The sequence below is a fragment of the Somniosus microcephalus genome, chromosome 5 (genome assembly GCF_052327205.1).
Source record: "Somniosus microcephalus isolate GS21.2 chromosome 5, FLI_Smic_1.0, whole genome shotgun sequence".
Taxonomy (NCBI): domain Eukaryota; kingdom Metazoa; phylum Chordata; class Chondrichthyes; order Squaliformes; family Somniosidae; genus Somniosus; species Somniosus microcephalus.
Genome location: NC_140991.1, coordinates 100,229,130 through 100,253,624, shown reverse-complemented (window position 1 = coordinate 100,253,624; position 24,495 = coordinate 100,229,130). Strand labels below are relative to the sequence as shown.

The 24,495-nt window shown below is 43.2% G+C and overlaps 1 protein-coding gene across 6 annotated transcripts in view; it reads right to left on the bottom strand.

Annotated features, from left to right (window-relative positions):
• ankrd28b (ankyrin repeat domain 28b) overlaps positions 1–24,495 on the bottom strand; it is a 289,025-nt gene that overhangs the window by 206,900 nt on the left and 57,630 nt on the right. Inside the window, exons 1-2 of one of the 6 annotated variants that reach the window (XM_085988036.1) lie at positions 3,996–5,306; positions 3,480–3,563 (exon numbers count right to left, since the gene is read on the bottom strand). In XM_085988036.1, coding sequence (XP_085844162.1) covers positions 3,480–3,563; positions 3,996–4,130 — 219 coding nt within the window. In that variant the 5' untranslated portion in view covers positions 4,131–5,306. Of the gene's footprint in view, positions 1–3,479; positions 3,564–3,995; positions 5,307–24,495 lie in introns of those variants that run through there. The other 5 variants (XM_085988035.1, XM_085988034.1, XM_085988031.1 and 2 more) reach the window with 5 other exon arrangements.

Here is a 24,495-nt window from a genome sequence, read left to right as displayed (position 1 = left end):
ACATATGAGGAGAGGTTGAGTAGATTGGGACTCTACTCATTGGAGTTCAGAAGAATGAGAGGCGATCTTATTGAAACATATAAGATTGTGAAGGGGTTGGATCGGGTGGATGCGGGGAGGATGTTCCCGATGATGGGTGAAACTAGAACTAGGGGGCATAGTCTTAGAATAAGGGGCAGCTCTTTCAAAACTGAGATGAGGAGGAACTACTTCACTCAGAGGGTGGTAGGTCCATGGAATATGCTGCCCCAAAAAGCTGTAGAAGCTACATCATTACATAAATTTAAAACAGAAATAGAGTTTCCTAGAAGTAAAGGGAATTAAGGGTTATGGGGAGCGGGCAGGAATTTGGACATGAGTCTAGGCTCGGATCGGTCATGACCCGGTGGGTAGCGGAGCGGGCCCAGGGGCCGTGTAGCCTGATCCGGCTCCTATTTCGTGAGTCTAATTCTGTTAGATTCAGGAGATGGTTCTGTGATAGTGGATTGGCGGTTAGGATCAGATCAGCCATGATCTTATTGAATGGCGGAGCAGGCTCGAGGGGCCGATTGGCCTACTCCTGCTCCTATTTCTTATGTTCTTATGAGGCAGCTGAAGGCAGAACCGCCAATGGTGGAGTGATTAAAATCAGGGATGTGCACGAGGCCAGAATTGGAGAAGCAGAGAGATCTCAGACGGTTGTAGTGCTGGAGGAGATTACAGTAATAGGGAGGGGCGAGGCCATGGAGGGATTTTGAAACAAGAAGAAGAATTTTTAAATTGAGGCACTGCCAGACCAGGAGCCAATGTAGGTCAGCAAGCACAGGGAGGGATGCGCGACCAGTACTTTGCTGCTTGTATCCTAACTCGCACCGAGTTTTGGATGAGCTCAAGTTTATGGAGGGTCGAAGATAGGAGGCTGGCCAGGAGAGCATTGGAATAGTCAAGTCTAGAGGTAACAAATGAGGGTTTCAGCAGATGTGCTGAGGCAGGGGCGGGGACGGGCAATGTTATGGAGCTGGAAGTAGGCAGTCTTGATGGAGCGGATATGGGGTTAATTACAACTGTAACGTGCATTTATATAGCACCTTGTGCAGAAGAATGCCTCAGAACACTTAAGAGGAGTGTTCTCAGGCAAGTTCTGAGCAGACTATGAAAACTTTGTTGATCGTACTGTTATGGCAAGTCGATGTTGCAGTTGATGCAATATCTACTCCATTTACCATAGCTTTTTCTTGTTTTCAAAAAAATGAAGATAAAATATTCTTGAGCTAAATGTGCAACATCATGTCATCGGTTTGATCATTGCATCCTCTCTGATGAGTTTGCCAGGTGACAAAGCCCCTCAAGGCCAAACAGACTACAGGTTGAAGCTGGGTAGTGGCGAGATTAAACTTTAAAACAGACTACAGGTTGAAGCTGGGTAGTGGCGAGATTAAACTTTAAAACAGACTACAGGTTGAAGCTGGGTAGTGGCGAGATTAAACTTTAAAACAGACTACAGGTTGAAGCTGGGTAGTGGCGAGATTAAACTTTAAAACAGACTACAGGTTGAAGCTGGGTAGTGGCGAGATTAAACTTTAAAACAGACTACAGGTTGAAGCTGGGTAGTGGCGAGATTAAACTTTAAAACAGACTACAGGTTGAAGCTGGGTAGTGGCGAGATTAAACTTTAAAACGCACAACCCGCAACATCGCCAAAGTAAAAACTGTTAACTCAGTCAATGATCCTGAAATAACGAGTTAGGACACTTGTTTAATAGGGACAGTCTTAAATTTGTCTTGACTGTTCCAAAGTCTGGTTATCTCAGTCTAACGTCAACTTGTCATGACTTTTTCACCTGTCTACAAACACAGCAGAAAGCACTCAGGATAGTCTCTGAAATTTGAGGGAGAATATGTGAGCAAAAGAATTTCAAAAAACACTAGTGAGAATACCACTCCTAAAAATAACTAAAAAGGAATTCTGCTCTAGATTCAGAAAAGTACATGTTGTTCATGAGGAAATTGCTTAATGAGATGTCTAAATTGCCAATGAAACTGTATTTTTGATAGAATCATAGAAATTTATGGCACAGAAGGAGGCCATTCAGCAAATCGTGTCTGAGCTGGGGTATTTTACTTCAATCAGCAGTTAAAAAGAATTGTTGAAATAAATGGCATATTTGCTCCCTCTTGAAAGATTTTTTCATGCTAGCTAGTTACATTTAATGAGCTAATACCTTATAATGGTAAGTTCAGATGGAATCTTCAGCGATCCAGTCTTTCTGCTGGTTGGCTTTTTTATGGTGCAAAAAAAATTATACATCAATAGGGGGTCAAAACTCGATCAGGTGTAACTGATTTTCTTCCTTATCAAGGTTAACTAAATGCTCGCTGTAGGGAGCTTGGACATAAACAGGTTTCAATTTAATAAGAATCTTCCAGAATCAAAAAAGACTTAAGTTCAGAGCATTAAACACCACAAAACCACAACTTCATTGTCAAAGCATAGATTTTAAACAGAAATTATAATGTTATGAAAGATACTAGCAGACTGATGCATCAGAAGAAACATTTTTGGCCTATATGTACATTGGTCTTCATAAACAATTTAAAGACAAGCAAGCAGAACATTCCCATACATCATAATTTTGTTCACGGCTGGATATGGTAAACACATTCGCTGCAGAATCAGTGCTACTAGAGATATTTCCAGAAATCATTTTCTTTAAAACTCCTTCCTACCCATTTCAATGTAAATAAAGGGAACAACAGAATGGAGAATAAAACTACACTCAATTTACTCAAAGTTCAGCAATGGAACTTGAACTACGTGATACTTGCTTTTAAAAAAGCTCTTTAGTTGGCCTGTTTGGAATTTCTGTAAGCATCGTTTAAACAAATATAACTTAAAACAACACTGAATAATATGACATAATAAGGAGGCAAGTTTTAGGTTATTTGGCACATTTCAACAGAAGGCACAGGCAATCCTTTCCCAAGCCACAAGGAGGTCCTTGAGAGCAACCTAATGAGACTCAGTATCCAAGTTTCCTTGTCTGCCTAGAGATTGAGAGGGAACTGATGGAGAAAGGCAACAGACTTTTGTTTGGTGCCTCACTACATGATTTGATCAAGATCACAAGTTGTACAACAAATCAACAACACTCATTAACACATCACCAAGCTAGCCCAATAAACCATCAAGATACTGAAATAAGAAAGTAAACAAAAGGGGGAAAAAAGTGGAAATTTCAGATTCAGATGCAAAATATGATGATAGAGATGTTATAATCTGCATCAGAATCTCTGAAGTACTGCAACAGTTATTCACCCTGAAAATGTCACTGAATTTTGTTGATGTACAAAAAAATGCTGTGTAGAGTTAAGACCCAAGTACTGAAAGTCCCTTTAAGTTTTAAAGTCAGTGAGATGGCAATTGAAGACTAACCAGACCATAAACACCTAGGGTGGTTTTGGGGGTGGGGGCAACAGGGAGATCAAATTACACCTCTTACCTGCACATTGACGTCCTCTTTTTTGAAAATTAGGCTGCGGACTTCATCTGGGTCTCCATTAAAAATAGCTTGAACCAGTGGTGGCTGCAACATTGAAAGAAACTTAAGTCAAGATTATATACATGTAAAAATAACTCGCCACATGGTTATGACATCACTAATTGACAAATATGGACCACATTCATCACAGTAACTTTATGCAGGGTTGCTAAACATCCAAATGTCAATGAGAAATTTAATATGCAGTGTGAATTTTCTCCAAAGTATGGGCCCAGATTCTTGGAAACTGTTGGTACACAATTCATTAGAAATGTAAACACACACAACCTATCCAGTGTATTATCCTCAACTGCCAACCCTCTGAAGATGCAAATGTTTGGGCTCTCCATATTGTCTTTAAAAAAATACACATGTGCATTAAGAAAGCAGATTAAACCTGGACATGCACATTTTACTGTATTGAAACTGATGCAGCAAATGTGCAGATAATGTTTAGACAAGCTGAAATATGCTCACCCTTTCATCTTCAAGTGAAAGTGACTTTGACAGGGGTAGAGACACATCCTCATACTTTTCCTGAAGCTTTTTAGAAGTAATAATGGGAGAATCATCATCCACCTCCTCGAGAACAACAATACACACTCGGCTCATCCGATCTCTTGTTTACACACTAATTTTATAATCTTTATTTACAGACAGCACTCCACTGCCACGACTAATCCTATTTTGTTACTCAGAACAATTGCCTCTGCTGGAGATTATATGCTGGTTTTATCCATACACTGTTTACAGAAGTGGTTCCGGTGTAAACTCAGCCCTAATGCCAACACATGTACCGCTGAACTGGTTCCTTATTTGAGAGAGTATTCTCGATGCAGCACAGCCGTTGTTATGGGTGACATGACACCATTCCTTAAATAGAAAAGCAGGCAAATCATGTGGTTTAGATCTTCAGTGATTTACAAACGTAGAGAAACCAAGCAGCTCTCTGTAACAGAAGGCCGAAGATTTTTTTTCCTGTGCAGTAGGTTTTTGTCAGGCCAAAGCAGTATCCAGAAGAAACTACAAACCAATCTCACATGAAGATTCATTTAATGAACTCCACCGTAGTACAATTAAACACAGGCCACACTAATTTGAGACAGGGAAAAAAAGAGAGGGCACAAGAGAGAGAGAGAGAGAGAGAGAGAGGACCGCCGGTACAATAAGGTGGAGTACACAAGCGTGACCCAGAAACAGAATAGGACAATTACTCGGTCAGCAATGGTGCTGTGCTGAGCAGTCACTTTTCTCCAGCAGCTAGTCACTGCAGGAACTCCAATGGGAAATTCAACGAGCTGAAAACGTGCTGTCTGGTACACTTCAAATCGCACCGAACAAGCAACTAGGACTATCCGGAAAAAATTGTGAACGTAGACGTCACCAAGCAGCACCATACACTTAGTTTCCTTTGGACCACAGGTTAAAAGAAAGCAGCTTTAATCTTCAATACTGCGATTGCGAGAGAAAAAAAAAATCAGCACCGTCTGTGGTATTTTCCCATGTGCTCCAAGTCAAGCTTCCGTCAGTCTGCCAGTTCAAGTTTACAAACCAACACTGGTAATTTACTGCTTGAACCATTAATTCTTGTTTCACTGAGTCCATGACATTAAAAAGCAGTCAGTATAGATCCGTGGCATATGTACTAATCCCAGACAGAGCAGTAGCAGAATTCTGGTGGCTTCCTCTAGCGTGCTGCTTTCTGGCTGCCCTTGCAATTTCAACTGTGCATGCCAGAGCTGTGAATAATGACTAGTCTGACGTTAAGGCAGCTTTATTGCAGAATAGCTGCAATTTAACAGTTTCCATTCGAAGCTGCACGGAAAACTGGTTCATTGACTTTGCTGACTAATACTGCTGCAGGGAGGACCCAACAATGAGCAATTTGTTTTTTTTGTTCCATGTTAAAAATAAGCAATTAATAGTGCTTCTTCTTCCGTATAGTTCCCAGAAGTGCAATCATACAGGAACTTGACTAACTACGAGCTTATTTCAAACGGTTAACATTTCTCACCGACTGCGCAAATGCCAGAACAAACCTCCCAATGTACTCGTATAGCTACAGCTGCAGCAGAAAATTGGTCAGAAAAAGCTTCATTTCCTACATTCAAGTAATACTTTGGACAATCACTATAACAAATTCGAGTAACACTTGAGGCTCCAAAAGTCAAAAAGTCTCGATAACAGAAATACAATGGGTCTCAGTAATTTTAAACCAAAAAAGTGGAAGTGAGGGTCCCGCATAACTTACGAGCAGATTTAAAATAAAGAATGTGGTCTTGAACTTCAGTTCTGTTTTGATGCATAAAACGTGGGGAAGCCCATTTTTAAGCATGCAATCTGGAAAAGGGTAGCACGTTAAACAATAGATTCTGTGATGAGTTTTTCATTTTCTTTCCAAATTAATCTATTTTGTATGGGAGCTGCTGAACAGATGTTGACGAAAACATGCACTGAAGTGGCATCGAGTATTTGCTTTTCTTTCAAATTATAGGTGACAACATAAGGAAAATGGGTGCAGCGGTCACCATCTTTACTGTGCTGTTGTGCCATTTTAGAGTGAAAGTGCTACATCATGGCATCAGAGAGCGTCATTAGCATATCTGACCCTGAAAGCTAACTTCCATCTTAAAAATCAGATACATACAGTAAATCACCTGTCTACCTCACTGGACTATTTCAGTTGCCATGGTAGCTGTCACACTGGTAGCTTTCAGAGTCACAGTCTCATTACAGCACAGAAGGAGGCCATTCGGCCCATCAAGTCCATGCCAGCTCTCTGTAGAGCAGTCAGTCCCATTCCCTCACTCTATCCATGTAGCCCTGTAAGTTTATTTCCCTCAAATGCCTATCCAATTTCCTTTTGAAATCAATCATCTCGGCTTCCACCACCCTCGTCGACAGCGAGTTCCAGGTCATTATCACTCGCTGTGTAAAAAAGTTCTTCCTCACGCCCCCCCTGTATCTCTTGCCCAAAACCTTAAATCTGTGTCCCCCAGTCCTTGTACCATCAGCTAATGGGAACAGCCTTTCTCTGTCTACCTTATCCAAACCCGTCATAATCTTGTACACCTCTATCAAATCTCCCCTCAACCTCCTTTGCTCCAAGGAGAACAACCCCAGCTTCTCCAACCTAACCTTGTAGCTAAGATCCCTCATCCCTGGAACCATTCTGGTAAATCTCCTCTGCAGCCTCACAGACCTTCACATCCTTCCTAAAGTGTGGTGACCAGAATTGGATGCAATACTCCAGTTGTGGCCTAACCAGAGCTTTATAAAGGTTCAGCATACTTTCCCTGCTTTTGTACTCAATGCCTCTATTTATCAAGCCCAAGATCCCATATGCTTTGCTAACCACTCTCTCAATATGTCCCGCCACCTTCAAAGATCTATGCACATGAACCCCCAGGTCCCTCTGTCCCTGCACACTCTTTAGAACTGTGCCATTAAGTCTATATTGCCTCTCCCTGTTCCTTCTGCCAAAATGCATCACCTCACACTTCACTGTATTAAATTCCATCTGCCCATTCTGCTAGCCTATCTATGCCCTGTTGCAGTCGATTGGTACCCTCTTCACTGTTTGCCACACCTCCAAGTTTGGTATCAATGGCAAATTTTTTGTATTCCAATATCCAAGTCATTTATATACACATCAAAAAAAGCAGTGATCCTAGCACTGACCCTTGGGGAACACCACTGTCTACCATTCTTCAGTTTGAAAAACAACCATTTACCACAACTCGCTGTTTTCTGTCCTTAAGCCAATTTCTTATCCAAGCTGACACTGACCCTCCTATGCCATGAGCCTCAATTTTGTTAACCAGCCTTCTATGTGGTACTTTATCAAATGCTTTAAAATCCATATAGACAACATCCACTGCATTCCCTTCATAAACCTTTTGTTACTACATTAAAAAATGCAATTAGATTAGTCAAACACGATCTGCCTTTTACAAATCCATGCTGGCTCTCCATAATTAACTTAAACCTCTCCAAGTGCCTGTTAATTTTTTTTCCTGATTATTGTTTCTAAAACCTTACCCACCATTGATGTTAAACTGACCGGCCTGTAGTTACTAAGATTGTCTTTACACCCTGTCTACCTCACTGCACTATTTCAGTTGCTATGGTAGCTTTTAGTCATTTAGTCATTACAGCACAGAAGGAGGCCATTCAGCTGATGAAGGGTATACACCTGAAACATGAAATTTCCATTTTCTCTTTACACTTTTATAGTTGGCTCCAATGGTAATTTTCATCTTCATGTGATGATATTTAAAACAAATTCAGTGTATATTTTGCAAAATATATCCCATTGTTCCAACATCTAACTCCAATGGAATAAATTGTGCTCCCATTCCTTGTAGCTAAACCAATTAATTAGGGAGGTCAGAGCATATTTTTAATGCAAGATACTCCTCCTTCTAGTTAACAAAAAAAATGTATTTGCAATTTAATATGAACTTTCTAACTACAGGATAAATGCGCCTTTCTGGTCCCAGAATTCACTAGGAAATCGCTAAGCTGATGTCAACTACTGGCCCCATCAAGGAATGGCTCCACATAAACACGAATCTGCATCCTTCTCAGTCTTGGATGACATCCAAGAGGCAGTCTGAAAACACCATCATCAGTTAAGTACACATTTGCACTGCCCTTAACTAAGTGACTCTGGATTCTCAAAATGGTGGGTCCAATTAGAACTGGGAAAATGTTAATTCCATACTTCATTAAAATTACAAATATCCCAGTATAAGAGACTTAAATCTGAAATAAAAATGTAAATTTCTAAATACACAGCAGGCCAAACATTTGTAAAGAGACACAAAATTTTGCTGTATATCCTTCATTCGCACTTCAGAAACATGAAATTTCCATTTTCTCTTTACAACTTACATTTATATAGCGCATTTAACATAGCAAAACGTGCCAAGGTGCTTAACAAGAGCGATATCAAAAACATTTTTGATGCCAAGGCACAGGAGGCAGCATCAGGACAGATGGCCAAAAGCTTGGTCAAAGAGGTAGGTTTTAAGGAACAACTTAAAGGAAGAGAGGGAGGTGGAGATATTTAGGGAGGGAATTCCAGAGCTTAGGGTCAAGACAATTGAAAGCACAACCGCCAATGGTGGAGCAATTAAAAATGGTTATGCTCAAGAGGCCAGAATTGGAAGAGCGCACAAATCTCAGAGGGTTATAGGACTGGAGGTGGTTACAGAGATTGGGAGGGGCGAAGCCATGGAAGGATTTGAAAACAAGGATGAGGATTTTAAAATTGAGGCGTTGCTGTACCGGGAGCCAGTGTAGGTCAGCGTGCACATGGGTGATTGGAGGAGGGTAGAGTGGTCAAAGGCAGCAGATAAATCTACAAGAATGAGAAGGGATAGTTTATCATGATTACAGTCAAAGAATGTAAGTTGTGACTTTGATAAGGGCTGTTCCAGTACCCTGGCGGGGCCGGAAACTTGATTCAAACATGAGATTGCGGGAAAGATGGGCACTGATTTGGGAGGCGACAACACATTCAAGGGCTTTGAAGAGGAAAGGAAGGTTGGAGATGGGGTGGTGGTTTGCAAGGTCAGAGGGGTCAATGGTGGGTTTTTTTTTTGTTTTTTTTTTTTAAAAAGGAGAGTGGTGCCGACGGCAGATTTGACGGGTGGGACGTGGGGAACAGTACACGAGGAGAGGAAACTTAACAATATCAGCTAACCTGGGGCCCAGGAAGGGAAGTTGGGTGGTCAACAGTTTGGTCGGAGTAGAATCGAGAAAGCAGGAGGTGGGTCTCGTGGACAAGATGAGCTCGGAGAGAGGAAGGCAGCGGATGGGATATTACGGATATTGACTGACTTGGGTACTTAAAGCTTTGATTTCTCAGACTCATTAGTTTAGGAGAATTCTTCATATTGAGATTACACCTTTACCTTTTTCCTTTCAGACTTACAATCAAACAAGTTTTGGAAAATATTTAAGCTATTGAAAGTATAATTAAACATATGGTCTACAGAGCAGCAGTGATACCCGTCCTGCTGTATGCTTCAGAGACATGGACCATGTACAGTAGGCACCTCAAAGCACTGGAGAGGTACCAACGCTGCCTCCGCAAGATCCTGCAAATCCATTGGCAGGATAGGCGCACCAACATCAGTGTTCTCGCTCAGGCCAACGTCCCCAGCATCGAAGCTTTGACCACGCTCAATCAGCTCCGGTGGACAGGTCACATCGTCCGCATGCCCAATACGAGACTCCCAAAATAAGCGCTCTACTCGGGGCTCCGACACGGCAAGAGAGCCCCAGGTGGGCAGAGGAAATGCTTCAAGGACACTCTCAAGGCCTCCTTGAAAAAGTGCAACATCCCCACCAACACCTGGGAATCCCTGGCCCAAGACCGCACAAAGTGGAGGAGAAGCATCCAGGAAGGCGCCGAACACCTTGAGTCTCTTTGCTGGGAGCAAGCGGAAGCCAAGCGCAATCAGCACAAGGAGCGCACGTCAACCCAAGCACCCCACTCACCCGCCCCTTCAACCACCGTCTGCCCCACTTGTGACAGAGACTGTAGGTCCCGCATTGGACTCATCAGTCACCTGAGAACTCATTTTTAATGTGGAAGCAAATCATCCTCGGTTCCGAGGGACTGCCTAAGAAGAATTAAACATAGGCACTCACACATGCTTGAATGTAATGGTGCACCATGACTCCAAGGTCCATCCTTGAAGCCTGCTGTTTTAGTACATCTCAGCTGTGAGGGAAACAACCGGTGCCCATGTCCCCCAGTTAGAGCCAGGAAAAGAAAAAACAAAATCGGCCAGGATTCCCCTCTACCGTGTCCGTTCCATTTCCCGCACTTTTGCAGTCACCCCTTCCCCTCCCTCCCAGAATCACGATAGGGTTCCCCTTGTCCTCACCATTCACCCCACCAGCCTCTACATTCAACGGATCATCCTCCGCCATTTCCAGCATGATCCCACCACCAAACACATCTTCCCCTCCCCTTTCAGCATTCCGAAGGGACCACTCCTTCCGCGACACCCAGGTCCACTCCTCTATCACCCCCAACACACCCCTTCCCCTGGCACCTTCCCGTGCAAGCACAGTCGATGCAACACCTGCTCTTTTACCTCCTCCCTTCCCACTGCCCAGGGCCCCCAAACATTCCCCCCAGGTGAAACAGCGATTTACTTGTACTTGCAATTTAGTATACTGTATTCACTGCTCACGATGTGGTCTCCTCTACATTGGGGAGACCAAATGCAGATTTGGTGACCGCTTTGCTGAACACCTCCGTTCAGTCCGTTAGTGTGACCCCAAGCTTCCGGTCGCCTGTCACTTTAATTCTCCCCTCCACTCCAATCTCTCCATCCTCAGCCTCTTAGACTGTTCCAACGAAGCTGAACGTAAGCTCGAGGAACAGCGCCTCATCTTTCGATTAGGCAATTTACAGCCTTCTGGACTCAACATTGAGTTCAACAGTTTCAGACTATAACCTTGGCCCCTGTGTTTTCTTTTTTCTCACATGGCAGCTGTTGATTCTGCCAGTGCCATTTACACCTCATCTAGAGTCAACTTTTGTTTCTTAACTTGTCGCATTACAATCTTCTTTTGCCTTGCACCATCATCCCTTTTGTCTTTTAATCTCTCCTACCTATCACAGACCTTCCCTGTGTTATTTCCTCCCCTCCTCCCTTTCCCTGCCCCACACTTATTTAAATATCTGTTACTTCTCCAACTTTTTCCAGTTCTGACAAAGGGTCATTGACCTGAAATATTGACTCTTTCTCTCTCTCCACAATGTTGCCTGACCTGCTGAGTGTTTCCAGCATTTTCTGTTGTTGTTCCCTAGCTTGGTCATTATCCATTGACCCCTGTAGAAGTGCACATGTGCAATGACATAAGAGGCCAGGATTAGGTTTGGCTGTGATGTGTCACATGGTTGAATAACCTGCCAGCATTAACCATGAGGGGAAACAAGAACGACTTACTGGGTGAGGTTCCTTGCTGAGGAACCATACGCTGACTTGAGTTACTTCAGGAGAAAAAGAGAGGAAAAGCAACTAGGAAAAATGCAGACCCATGGACAAAATACGATTAAAATCTTGATTCCCCACATGATTAATTATATATGTTTCAACTAACTTTTACTGTATACGATTACAGCAAATTTCAGAGTGAATGATTTGGGCACCACCTAAGCAACACTTAAAATCCAATTTGTGCAACAGTATACTCCACTTTGAGCAGTTGGGCTTAGACTCAAGCTGATCTGGTTACAGTTAGAATTCAGAATTGCAACACTTTTGCCACATTGCATTCATATTGGTAGAAGGATTCCATATATATCCGAAATTCTGCCTAATCTTGGCAAAATATCTATTTGCTCCAATAGCCAATGTGGCACGTCCAAACTGTCGCAGTTCACAATCTCAGCCACAATATTGCACCCTAAACCCAAGTCCATAAGAACACCAACTATACCAGTGTGATATTTGCGGTTTCCCACATCAGCCATCCTGTGGGCCAAGTGGATATTGCAAACTTAGTTTGAAATTAGAAACATTTCATGCCTAAGGTTTATAGTCACCTAGAACAGGCTTAAGACTGCTCAAATTCAATTACAGACACCTTCAATCATTTAATCTGGGCTGCATTTGAACAAGTTCTGAGGTGAAAGGTCACTGTGCTCACCTCGTATGCTGCCCACTGTGTGGCAACTAACTATACTAGCAGTAGATGAGTGGGAAAGCACCAAGCAGATTAGGAGCAGCAGTGGAAGCAATGACAATTATTTATTTTGCCATTTCCTGTTTCAGTGAGGCTGATCAGGAATACAAGACATCAGCCTCTATTTTTTTTTATTCATTCATGGGATGTGGGCGTCACTGGCAAGGCCAGCATTTATTGCCCTTTCCTAATTGTCCTCGTTGACGGTGATGGCGAGCTGCCTTCTTGAACCGCTGCAGTCTGTGTGGTGAAGGTACTCCCATAGTGTTGTTAGGGAGGAAGTTCCAAGATTTTGACCCAGTGTCGTTGAAGGAACCGCGATATATTTCCAAGTCAGGATGGGGTGTGACTTGGAGGGGAAATTGAAGGTGGTGGTGTCCTTCTAGGTGGTAGAGGTCGGGGGTTTGGGAGGTGCTGTCCAAGAAGCCTTGGTGAGTTGTTGTAGTGCATCTTGTAGATGGTACACACTGCAGCCACGGTATGCCGGTGGTGGAGGAGTGAATGTTTAAGGTGGTGGATGGGGTGCCAATCAAACTTAGAGTCCAGGCAAGTGTAGAATATTCCATCACACTCCTGATTTGTGCCTTGTAGATGGTGGAAAGGCTTTGGGGAGTCAGGAGGTGAGTCACTAGCTGCAGAATACCAAGCCTCTGACCTGCTCTTGTAGCCACAGTATTTGTGTGGCTGGTCCAGTTAAGTTTATGATCAATGGTGACCCCGAAGATGTTGATGGTGGGGGATTCGGTGAATGTCATGGGGAGGTGGCTAAACTCTCTCTTGTTGGAGATGGTCATTGCCTGGCACTTGTGTGGCGCAAATGTTACCTGCCACTTATCAGCCCAAGCCTGAATATTGTTCATGTCTTGCTACATGCAGGCATGGACTGCTTCATTATGAGGTGTTGCAAATGGAACTGAACACTGTACAATCATGAACGAATATCCCCACTTCTGACCTTATGATGGATGGAAGGTCATTGATGAAGCAGCTGAAGATGGTTGGGCCTACGACATTGTCCTGAAGTACTCCTTAGAGCGATGACCTGGGACTGTGATGAATGACTTCCAACAACCACCTTCCTTCGTGCTAGGTATGACTCCAGCCAGTGGAAGGTTTTCCCCCCGATTCCCAATGACTTCAATTTTACTTTCATTGATGCCACACTCTGTCAAATGCTGCCTTGATGTCAAGGGCAGTCACTCTCAACTCACCTCTGGAATTCAGCTCTTTTGTCCATTTTTGTGCCACGGATGTAATGAAGTCCAGAGTCAAGTGGTCCTGGCTGAACCCAAACTGAGCATTGGTGAGCAGGTTATTGGTAAGTGCCACTGTCGACGACACCTTCCATCACTCTGCTGATGATTGAGAGTAGGCTGATGGGGTGGTAATTGGCCAGATTGAATTTGTCCTGCTTTTTGTGGACGTCAGGTAGATGCCAGTGTTGTAGCTGTACTGCAATAGCTTGGCTAGTGGTGCAGCTAGTTCTGGAGCACCCGTCTAGCACTACAGTCGGGATGTTGTTGGGGCCCATAACCTTTGCTGTACCCAGTGCGTTCAGCCTTTTCTTGATATCACGTGGAGCGAATTGAATTAGCTGAAGACTGGCTTCTGTGATGTTGCGGGCCTCAGGAGTAGACCGATATAGATCATCCACTCGGCACTTCTGGCTGAAGACGGTTGTCTTTTGCACTCACGTGCTGGGCTCCACCGTCATGGAGGATGGGGACGGTCAGGGAGCCTCCTCCTCCTGTCAGTTGTTTAATTGTCCACCACCAGTCACAACTGATATGGCAGGACTGCAGAGCTTTGATCTGATCAGTTGATTGTGGGCTCGCTTAGCTCTGTCTATGGCATGCTGCTTCTGCTTTTTAGCATGCATGTAGTCCTGTGTTGCAGCTTCACCAGGTTGGCACCTCTTCTAGGTACATCTGGTGCTGCTCCTGGCATGCTCTACACTCCTCATTGAACCAGGGTTGGTCACCTGGCTTGATGGTAATGGTAGAGTGAGGGATATAACAGGCCATGTGGTTACAGATTGTGGTGGTATACAATTCTGCTGCTGATGGCCCACAGTATCTCATGGATGCCCAGTTTTGAGCTGCTAGATCTGTTCTAAATCTATCCCATTTAGCACGGTGATAGTGCCACACAACACGATGGAGGGTGTCCTCCGTGAGAAGACAGGACTTTGTCTCCACAAGGACTGTGCGGTGGTTACTCCTATTAATACTGTCGTGGAGAGATGCATCTGCGACAGGTAGATTGGTGAGGATGAGGTCAAATAGGTTTTTCCCCTCGTGTTGGTTCTCTCACTTCCTGTCGAAGGCAGAGTCTGGCAGGTATGTCTTTCAGGATTCGGCCAGTAGTGGTGCAACCGAGCCACTCTTTGTGGTGGACATTGAAGTCCCCCACCCAGAGTACATTCTGTGCCCTTGCTACCCTCAGTGCTGCTTCCAAGTGGTGTTCAACATGCAGGAGTACTGATTCATCAGCTGAGGGAGGGCGTTGGGTGGTATTCAACAGGAAATTTCCGTGCTCATGTTTGACCTGATGTCATGAAACTTCATGGGGTCCGGAGTCAATGTTGAGGACGCCCAGGGCCACTCCTTCCCAACTGTATATCACTGTGCCGCCATCCCTGGTGGGTCTGTCCTGCCGGTGGGACAGGACATATCCAGGGATAGTGATGGAGGAGTTCATAGCCTATAGATTTCATATCCACAAAGCTTAAAATTACACAGAGCTTGAAAAATTGGCCCTAATGAAGATACTAAGTCCACTTCCAGTACACCAAAAAAGACATTAAAATTGGTAGAGCTACTCAACATCCCTAGGTCAATGACATGTTTCTAGTCAATTATGTTTTAATTAATGAAATTAAATATTATGAATGGTAAGCTTCTAAGCTACTTTTATTTTGATGTCAGTTGTGTGTTTGCACCACCAGTTTCTGAAGCACAAGTCTCATGCAGCCAGTGGCAAACCCCAGTGTAAACCAGCTACATTCACTAATAGAAACTTAGAAACATAGAAGATAGGAGCAGCAGTAGGCCATTCAGCCCCTCGAGCCTGTTCCACCATTTACTGAGATCATGGCTGATCATCCAAATTCAGTACCCTCTCCCTGCTTTCTCCCCATATCCCTTTAGCCTTAAGAAATATATCCAACTCCTTCTTGAAAATATTTAATGAATTGGCCTCCACTGCCTTCTGTGGTAGAGAATTCCACAGGTTCACCATTCTCTGGGTAAAGAAATACCTCCTCATCTCTGTCCTAAATGGCTTACCCCTTATCCTTAGACTGTGACCCCTGGTTCTGGACTCCCCCGCCATCGGGAACATCCTTCCTGCATCTAGTCTGTCTAGTCCTGTTAGAATTTTATAAGTTACAATGAGCTCCCCTCTCATTCTTCTAAACTCTAGCGAATATAAGCCTAATCGACCCAATCTCTCCTCATACGTCATTCCTGCCATCCCAGGTTATCAGTCTGGTGAATCTTCGCTGCACTCTCTCCATGGCAAGAACATCCTTCCTCAGATAAAGTGATCAAAACTGCACACAATACTCAAGGCGTGGTCTCACCAAGGCCCTGTACAACTGCAGCAAGACATCCTTGGTCCTGTACTCGAATCCTCTCGCTATGAAGGCCAACATACCATTTGCCTTCTTAACTGCCTGCTGCATCTGCATGCTTACCTTCAGCAACTGGTGCACAAGGACACCCAGGTCTCGTTGACTTCCCCTTTTCCCCAATCTATTGCTGTTCAGATAATAATCTGTCTTCCTGTTTTTGCCACCGAAGTGGATAACCTCGCATTTATCCACATTATACTGCATTTGCCATGCATCTGCCTAATCACCCAACCTGTCCAAACCATACTGGAGTTTCTCTGCATCCTCCTCACAGCATACACGCCCACCCAGCTTTGTGTCATCTCCAAACTTGGGAGATATTACATCTAGTTACCTCGTCTAGATCATTTATATATAGTGTGAATAGCTGGGGTCCTAGCAACGATCCCTGCGGTAACCCACTAGTCACTGCCTGCCACTTGGAAAAAGATCCATTTATTCCAACTCTTTGCTTCTTGTCTGCCAACCAGTTCTCTATCCAAGACAGTACCTTACCCCCAATCCCATGTGCTTTAACTTTGCATGCTAATCTCTTACGCGGGACCTTATCAAAAGCCTTCTGAAAATCCAAATACATCACATCCACTGGTTCTCCTTTATCTATTCTACCAGTTACGTCCTCAAAAAATTCCAGTAGATTAGTCAAGCATGATTTACCTTTTGTAAATCCATGTTGACTTTGTCTGATCCTGTCACTGTTTTCCAAGTGCTCTGCTATTACATCTTTTATAATGGACTCTAGCATTTTCCCCACTTCTGACGTCAAACTTACCGGTCGATAATTCCCCGTTTTCTCTCTACCGCCTTTTTAAAATAGTGGTGTTACATTAGCTATCCTCCAATCCATGGCAACTGTTCCAGAGTCTATAGAATTTTGGAAGATGACCAGCAATACATCTACTATTTCTAGGGCCACTTCCTCAAGTGCCTTAGGATGTAGATTATCAGGCCCTGGGGATTTAACGGCCTTCAATCCTGTCAATTTCCCTAACACCATTTCCCTACAAATACTGATTTCATTCAATTCCTCCCTCTCATTAGACCCTATGTTCCCTGACATCTCTGGGAGGTTATTTGTGTCCTCCTTTGTGAAGACAGAACCAATGTATTTAATTGGTCTGCCATTTCTTTGTTCCCCATTATAAATTCCCCTGATTCTGACTGCAAGGGACCTACGCTTGACTTCACCAATCTTTTCCTCTTCACATATCTATAAGAAGCTTTTACAGTCACTTTTTATGTTCCCTGCAAGCTTATTCTCATCCATTTCCCCCTCTTAATTAATCCCTTTGTCCTCCTTTGCTGAATCCTAAACTGCTCCCAATCCTCAGGTTTGCTGCTTTTTCTGGCCAAATTATATGTCCTCTCCTTGGATCTTACGCTATCCCTAATTTCCCTTGTTAGCCACGTTTGAGTCACCTTTTTTGTTTTATTTTTATGCCAAACAGGGATGAACAAATTCTGTAGTTCACCATGCGATCTTTAAATGTTTGCCATTGCCTATCCACTGTCAACCCTTTAAGTAACATTCCCCAATCCATCCTAGCCAACTCGTGCCTCATACCATCGTAGTTTCCTTTATTTAAATTCAGGACCCTAGTCTCCGAGTCAACTACTTCACTCTCCATTTTCATGAAGAATTCTACCATATGATGATCGCTCCTCCCCAAGGGGCCTCGCACGACAAGATTGCTAATTAATCCTCTCTCATTACATAATACCCAGTCTAAGATGGCCTGATCTCTGGTTGGTTCCTCGACATATTGGTCCAGGAAACCGTCCCGTATACACTCTAGGAATTCCTCCTCCACAGTATTGTTGCTAATTTGGTTAGCCCAATCTATATGCAGATTAAAGTCACCCATGATAACTGCTGTGCCCTTATTGCATGCGTCTCTAATTTTCCATTTAATGCCATCCCCAAACTCAGCATTACTGTTTGGGAGTCTGTATACAACTCCCATTAACGTTTTCTGCCCCTTGGTATTTCTCAGCTCTGCCCATACAGATTCCACATCATCAGAGCGAATATCCTTCCTTACTATTGTGTTAATCTCTTTAACCAGCAATGCTACACCACCTCCTTTTCCTTTTTCCCTGTCCTTCCTGAATATTGAATACCCCTGGAAGTTGAATTCCCAGACTTGGTCATCCTGGAGCCATGTCTCCATAATCCCAATGATATCATATTTGTTTACATCTATTTGCGCAGCGAATTCATCCACCTTATTATGAATGCTCCTTGCATTAAGACATAATAAAGCCTTCAGGCTTGATTTTTTAACACGCTTAGTCCTTTTAGAATTATTATTTACTGTGGCCCTGTTTGATTTACACCCTTGATTTCTCTGCCTTCCACTTTTGCTTTTCTCCTTCCTGTCTTTTGTTTCTATCCTTGCTTCCCTTTCCCTCGTCTCCCTGCACAGGTTCCCAACCCTCTGCCGTTTTAGTTTAAACCCTCCCCCAGAGCACTAGCAAACACTCCCCCTAGGACATCGGTTCCCGTCCTGCCCAGGTGCAAACCGTCCAGTTTGTACTGGTCCCACCCACCCCCAGAACCGGTTCCAATGTCCCAGGAATTTGAATCCCTCCCCCTTGCACCATTCCTCTAGCCACGTATTCATCTGAAATGTCCTTCTATTTCTACTGACTAGCACCTGGAACTGGTAGCAATCCTGAGATTACTACCTTTGAGGTCCTATTTTTTTAAATTTACCCAACTCCCTATATTCAGCTTTTTAGGACCTCATCCCATTTTTTACCTATAGCGTTGGTACCTATATGCACGACAACTGGCTGTTCACCCTCCCCCTCCAGAATGCCCTGCAGCCGCTCCAAGACATCCTTGACCCTTGCACCAGGGAGGCAACATCCCATCCTGGAGTCTCGTTTGCTGCCGCAGAAACGCCCAACTATTCCCCTTACAATAGAATCCCCCATCACTATAGCTCTCCAGCTTTTTCTCCTCCCGTCCTATGCAGCAGGACCACCCATGGTGCCAGGAAGTTGGCAGCTGCTGCCTTCCCCCGATAAGCCATCCCCCTCAACAATATCCAAGGTGGTGTATCTGTTTGAAAGGGGGATGGCCACAGGGGACCTCTGCACTACCTGCCTGCGCCTACTACTCTGCCTGGTGGTCACCCATTCCCTTCCTGCCTGCGCAGCCTTTACCTGCGGTGTGACCAACTCCCTAAATGTGCTATCCACAATGTACTCAGCATCGCGAATGCTCCAGTATGTATCCATTCGCAGCTCCAGCGCCGCAATGCGGTCGGTCAGTAGCTGCAGCGCGGTCGGTCAGTAGCTGCAGCGCGGTCGGTCAGTAGCTGCAGCGCGGTCGGTCAGTAGCTGCAGCGCGGTCGGTCAGTAGCTGCAGCGCGGTCGGTCAGTAGCTGCAGCGCGGTCGGTCAGTAGCTGCAGCGCGGTCGGTCAGTAGCTGCAGCTGGATACACTTCCCGCACACACAGTGCAGGAGGAGCATGGCCAGCATTTATAAAGCAGGTCTTTAATAATAACCTAAGAAATCGGAGCAGGAGGAGGCCATTTGGCCCCTCGAGCCTGCTCCACCATTCAGTAAGATCATGGCTGATCTTCGACCTCATCTCCACTTTCCTGCACTATCCCCATATCCTTTGATTCCCTTAAAAGTCTTTACTGCTCTCATGTAAATTCTGTGGACAGAGAGGCTCACAGGATGCCATCTTCAAATTTACTTCATTGGAAGCACATTTTTGGAAAAAAACGTACATTATGACAGTTTAACTTTCTGGCTGCATGACTCATCCTCTATCTAAATACAGTATTATACATACATATGCTGGGGATGAATCACCGCTGCAAAATCAAATTCTCCATAACAACTTAAATATTATTCTGCATAAATAAATCAGGGATTCATTATCATACAAGCTGAATTTACAATTTTAATATTTCTATTTATACATTTTAAGGCCTAAAATTTTCTGTCTCGATAAGTAAAATAATTTGATAAATACAGCTATATCCTCCCCTACTTGATTTGTTTACAAGTAAGACAGAAGTCTGAGATAGGTGAGGCTTGGATGACTAGGAAAGCCCCATAATTGATGATCTCAGCTATGAAATATGGAAAATATTGAGAGTTTCCAGACATGGCATAAGAATTTAGCAATTGAAAACTGAATGTGCTGTTTCTAACCAACAAAAGCTCAATTACATTAACCCTGGTACTTTAACAGCAACACATTTCAGGCCGAGCGTGCAAGACTGCTCAGTAGACAGTGGTTAGAATGTTTGCTTCACAATGCTGTGGTGGTGGTGGGATGTTGTTTTTTTTTCCAGGAAAAATTAGATTTATAAGAAATCATTCAAGTCACTTCTCGCACAGAAATAGCTATAGTCTTTGCATTCGATTGTTGCAGGAAGGAAAATTTACACACAAATCACACCTTGATGTAAAGCAGCCAGTAGGAATGTAAAAATAATAGTGTCACTAAATGCTGCAGCGTTAAGTGATGAGACAGATTAATACCCACAATCCTCTATGCTTCAGCTATTTTTATACTGGTATCGGTGGGATGCTTGCACTTCCAGTTCCCAAAGCAGAACTTTCAGAGTTGGCAACAAACCCAATGTAAATCATGTGTGCACTAAAATCGGCACCCAGGGAAGACCCATTTCCTTCTAGATTTCCCTAGACACCACCCGTAGCAAACTCAGCAAATTTACATTGAGTTGCCACCAGCTGCACAAATCTTTGATGCTAACATTCTATACATTGAGCTGGATACCAGCCTATACTTATACTGCTGAACGTGGCTTCTTGTGGTTTGGATTTCAATCTAAAATTTTTTTTTTTTTTTAATAAAGTGACTATCCAATTTCAAAAGTCAAGGATCTGTCGACAAAAATTGGATCTTGAAAAAGATAGATACAAGTGACTGTCACCTTTCAGGATCTTTTGACCATTTTTCTGCAGAAAGGATTTAAAAGATAGTTACTTGCAATATTTTTCTTTAAAATTAAAAAAGCAATGTAGTCTTCTGAAGTTTAGAAAATGGCATCTGGATAAAGGGGGTTACTATGCTAAATGAAAGTAGTTTTCCAGAGCCTGAACAATAAATAATTTGTTAGCTGTCTGGGTGATCAAAAAACCCCTCTCACTCGTGCTCGATCTGTTTTTTTCATTTGTTCTTGGGTTGTGGGCAACTCTAGCAAGGCAGTAACTGTTGCTCATATTTAACCCGCATCCAAAGATGTGCGGGTTAGGTTGATTGGCTATGATAAATTGACCCTTAGTGTCAGGGGGATTAAATCCTTGGGGTTACGGGGATAGGGTGGGATGTGTGTTGGTGTAGGGGTTACAGGGATCGGGTGGGATATGTGTCGGTGCAGGCTCGATGGGCCGAAATGGCCTCTATCTGCACTGTGGGGTTTCTGTGATTCTGTGAACTGCATAGTGTGGTACTGGAGAAAAGTGTATGGCAGACCAGGTAAGGCTGGTAGTCTCAACGTCAGTGAACCAGTTGGTTTTTAAGACAATCCAGCAAGCTTTCATTGTCATTTTGCAGGTGCTAGCCTACAAATTACTAGATTAATTGCATTTAATTTCACAATTTGCCCTGGTGGGATCTGAACTCAACTTTTAGATTGCTAGTCCAATATCATAACTACTCAGCTACTATACTCATCCAAAAGCAAAATACTGTAGAAGCTGGAAATCTGAAATAAAAACCGAAAATGCTGGAAACACTCAGCAGGTCAGGCAGCATCTGTGGAGAGAGAAACAGAGTTAGCATTTCAGGTTGATGGTCTTTCGTCAGAACTGGAAAAATTTAGAGATGTAACAGATTTTAAGCAAGTGCCGGGACAGGGAAAGAGGGGAGGGGAGGAAAGAACAAAGGGGAAGGTCTGTGATAGGATGGAAGGCCAGAGGAGATTAAATGACAAAAGGTATGATTGTACAAAGCTAAAGGAGATGATAATGGGACAGGTAAAGAAACAAAAGATGGGTCTAGAAGAGGTGTAAATGGGATTAGCAGACTCATCAACAGCTGCCATCTGAACATATAGGGGCAGAGGTTATAGTCTGAAATTGTTGAACTCAATGTTGAGTCCAGAAGGCTGTAAAGTGCCTAATCGAAAGATGAGGTGCTGTTCCTCGAGCTTACGTTCAGCTTTACTGGAACAGTGTAAGAGGCCAAGGACAGAAAGGTCAGAGTGGGAGTGGAGCGGAGAATTAAAGTGGCACTTTACAGCCTTCTGGACTCAACATTGAGTTCAACAATTTCAGACTATAACCTCTGCCCCTATTTTTTCAGATGGCAGCTGTTGATGAGTCTGCTAATCCCATTTACACCTCTTCTAGACCCATCTTTTGTTTCTTTACCTGTCCCATTACCAGCTCCTTTTGCTTTGTACAATCATACCTTTTGTCATTTAATCACTCTGGCCTTCCATCCCATCACAGACCTTCCCTTTGGTTCTTTCCTCCCCTCCCCTCTTTCCCTGTCCCTGCACTTGCTTAAAATCTGTTACATCTCTAAATTTTCCAGTTCTGACGAAAGACCATCAACCTGAAACGTTAACTCTGTTTCTCGCTCCACAGATGCTGCCTAACCTGCTGAGTATTTCCAGCATTTTCTGTTTTTATTGCTGTACTCATCTGTCTGTAAGGAGAGATACAAATAGAAACTGGGACACAGAATAGGGGGAAAAGGCCTGTTGAGACAGAAAATTCACAAGGGTAATCAGGTTTGTTAAAGGGAAAACTATAAGGGCTTTCGCTGATGCAAAGTGGCACGAAATGCTGGAGGAAAGTGATGAGACTTGCTGTTTGTCAAGGAAGACAACAAACCGACAAGAGATGTGTCATGTTCTTTATTTTGTATTGTTGCAGAGATCATTTGTACCAATTGAGCTAAGCGAATCTGATTATAATACTTACTCTAAGTTAACCTTACTGTCAAATAAAGCAGCTCAACAATTCACAAGAATCTCACCTTACCCCATGCTAACTTGGTCTGCTTTAAATAGATGTAGAAGCACACAGGAGGACATGTGCAAAAGACACAACATCCATTTTGTATATCAAGGGGGAACATTGTTACATTCCCCACATTACACTATCGTGCAAGATACTGGTTAGCATGTCTCAACTCCAGCATGTAAGGGCCGTGAGATCTGCTTACAGGAATGACTGATGCCACTGAACCTTAGCAGATATCAATATAAATCAACATTTACCAATGTGTCAATCACTACAGGTATAAACTCAACCTCAAGTACTTAGAGTCTCCTCTTCACAAAGTATCCATCACCAATTGTGATCAAAAACATAAACTCTGTGGGGACATGCAACATTTCAAGCCTATTAAAACTGGCAAAAGCACTGTTCACTCATTTGCTGCTTCTGGGATCTTGTTTGCAGGAATTGGTTGCTGCATTAGCCTACATAACAGCAAATGCAATAGTAACCTATTGGCTGTAAAGCTCTTTAGGCCATCCTGAGGAAGTGAAAGGGGCTAAATTAATGCAGGTTGTTCTTTTTGAACATGTGCATTAAGTAGAGGGGCAGGAATCAATAATTTAAGGTTACATGCTGTCAATTTTTATATCAAATACATATTTATTCTATTAAAATGATTAATTGCATATACCGATACAATCAACTATCACAGGAATAGTACAATTTTGTCACTACTGTGGATGTACTTTACTGTCATATGAACACCATTCATTCATACATCACACTTCACTTGCTGAATCAAAGAACAAATCTTCTGCAATTTTTTGGGATTGAATAAAGGAAATGGATGTACAGGAGATATGCAGTGTAAAATGGCAAATCACTGCTCTTTATCTTTAACTAAAATGATGGCATCAACCCATAGTAAACCAATTGAAGGATGGTGTTTCAATTCCCAGTATAGTCCAGGTAGAGTTCATTAACTACAATTTACTGTATATTTTGCTGTATGAATAATAGGCTAAGTGATCAACATAAACTCCAAATGGCAGTGACTCAAACATGGTTAACATTTAAATAGCATATTCAGATTAATCTGTGATCTCACTAACTGAATGACAGGCCATACAGCTAAATTTTAATTTTTTTTTAATCAAAGGGCAGATGAGAACTATTTCACACCAAAGCAAGATCACTGGCCAATTAAATCCTCAAGTCCTTAGTGGCTCAGTAAATACCTGAGTCATACAGAAGGGAAGGTTTGCAGTTTCAATCTCAGTCAGGGCAACATCAGGGGTCCTAAAATTAGGCTCAGAATAAAGGAGGGAAAAAAGACCACCTCGGCTTACCACTGACTGATAGCCAGCCCTTCTGGAAATGCAGACTGCAAAGACAGGATCATACCCGGCAATAATGCCTCCCCACAGTCAAAAGACTGCCACAACACAGTCAGTGAAGGCTCACACATAATTAACATTCACTTGGGCAGGGTATCAGAGGGTGAACAGCAATCAGCAAGGAGTAACTGAAACATCAGGAGGGAGGGCAGAAAATTGGCAAGAAAAAATGATAAAAACCTTTGTAAATGAAATTAATTATTTTGGAGGAACAAATCTGAAGTGGAGAGCATCATTTAACAATAACTGCGCACCACCATTACATAATATCTCCATGTAGCTGCT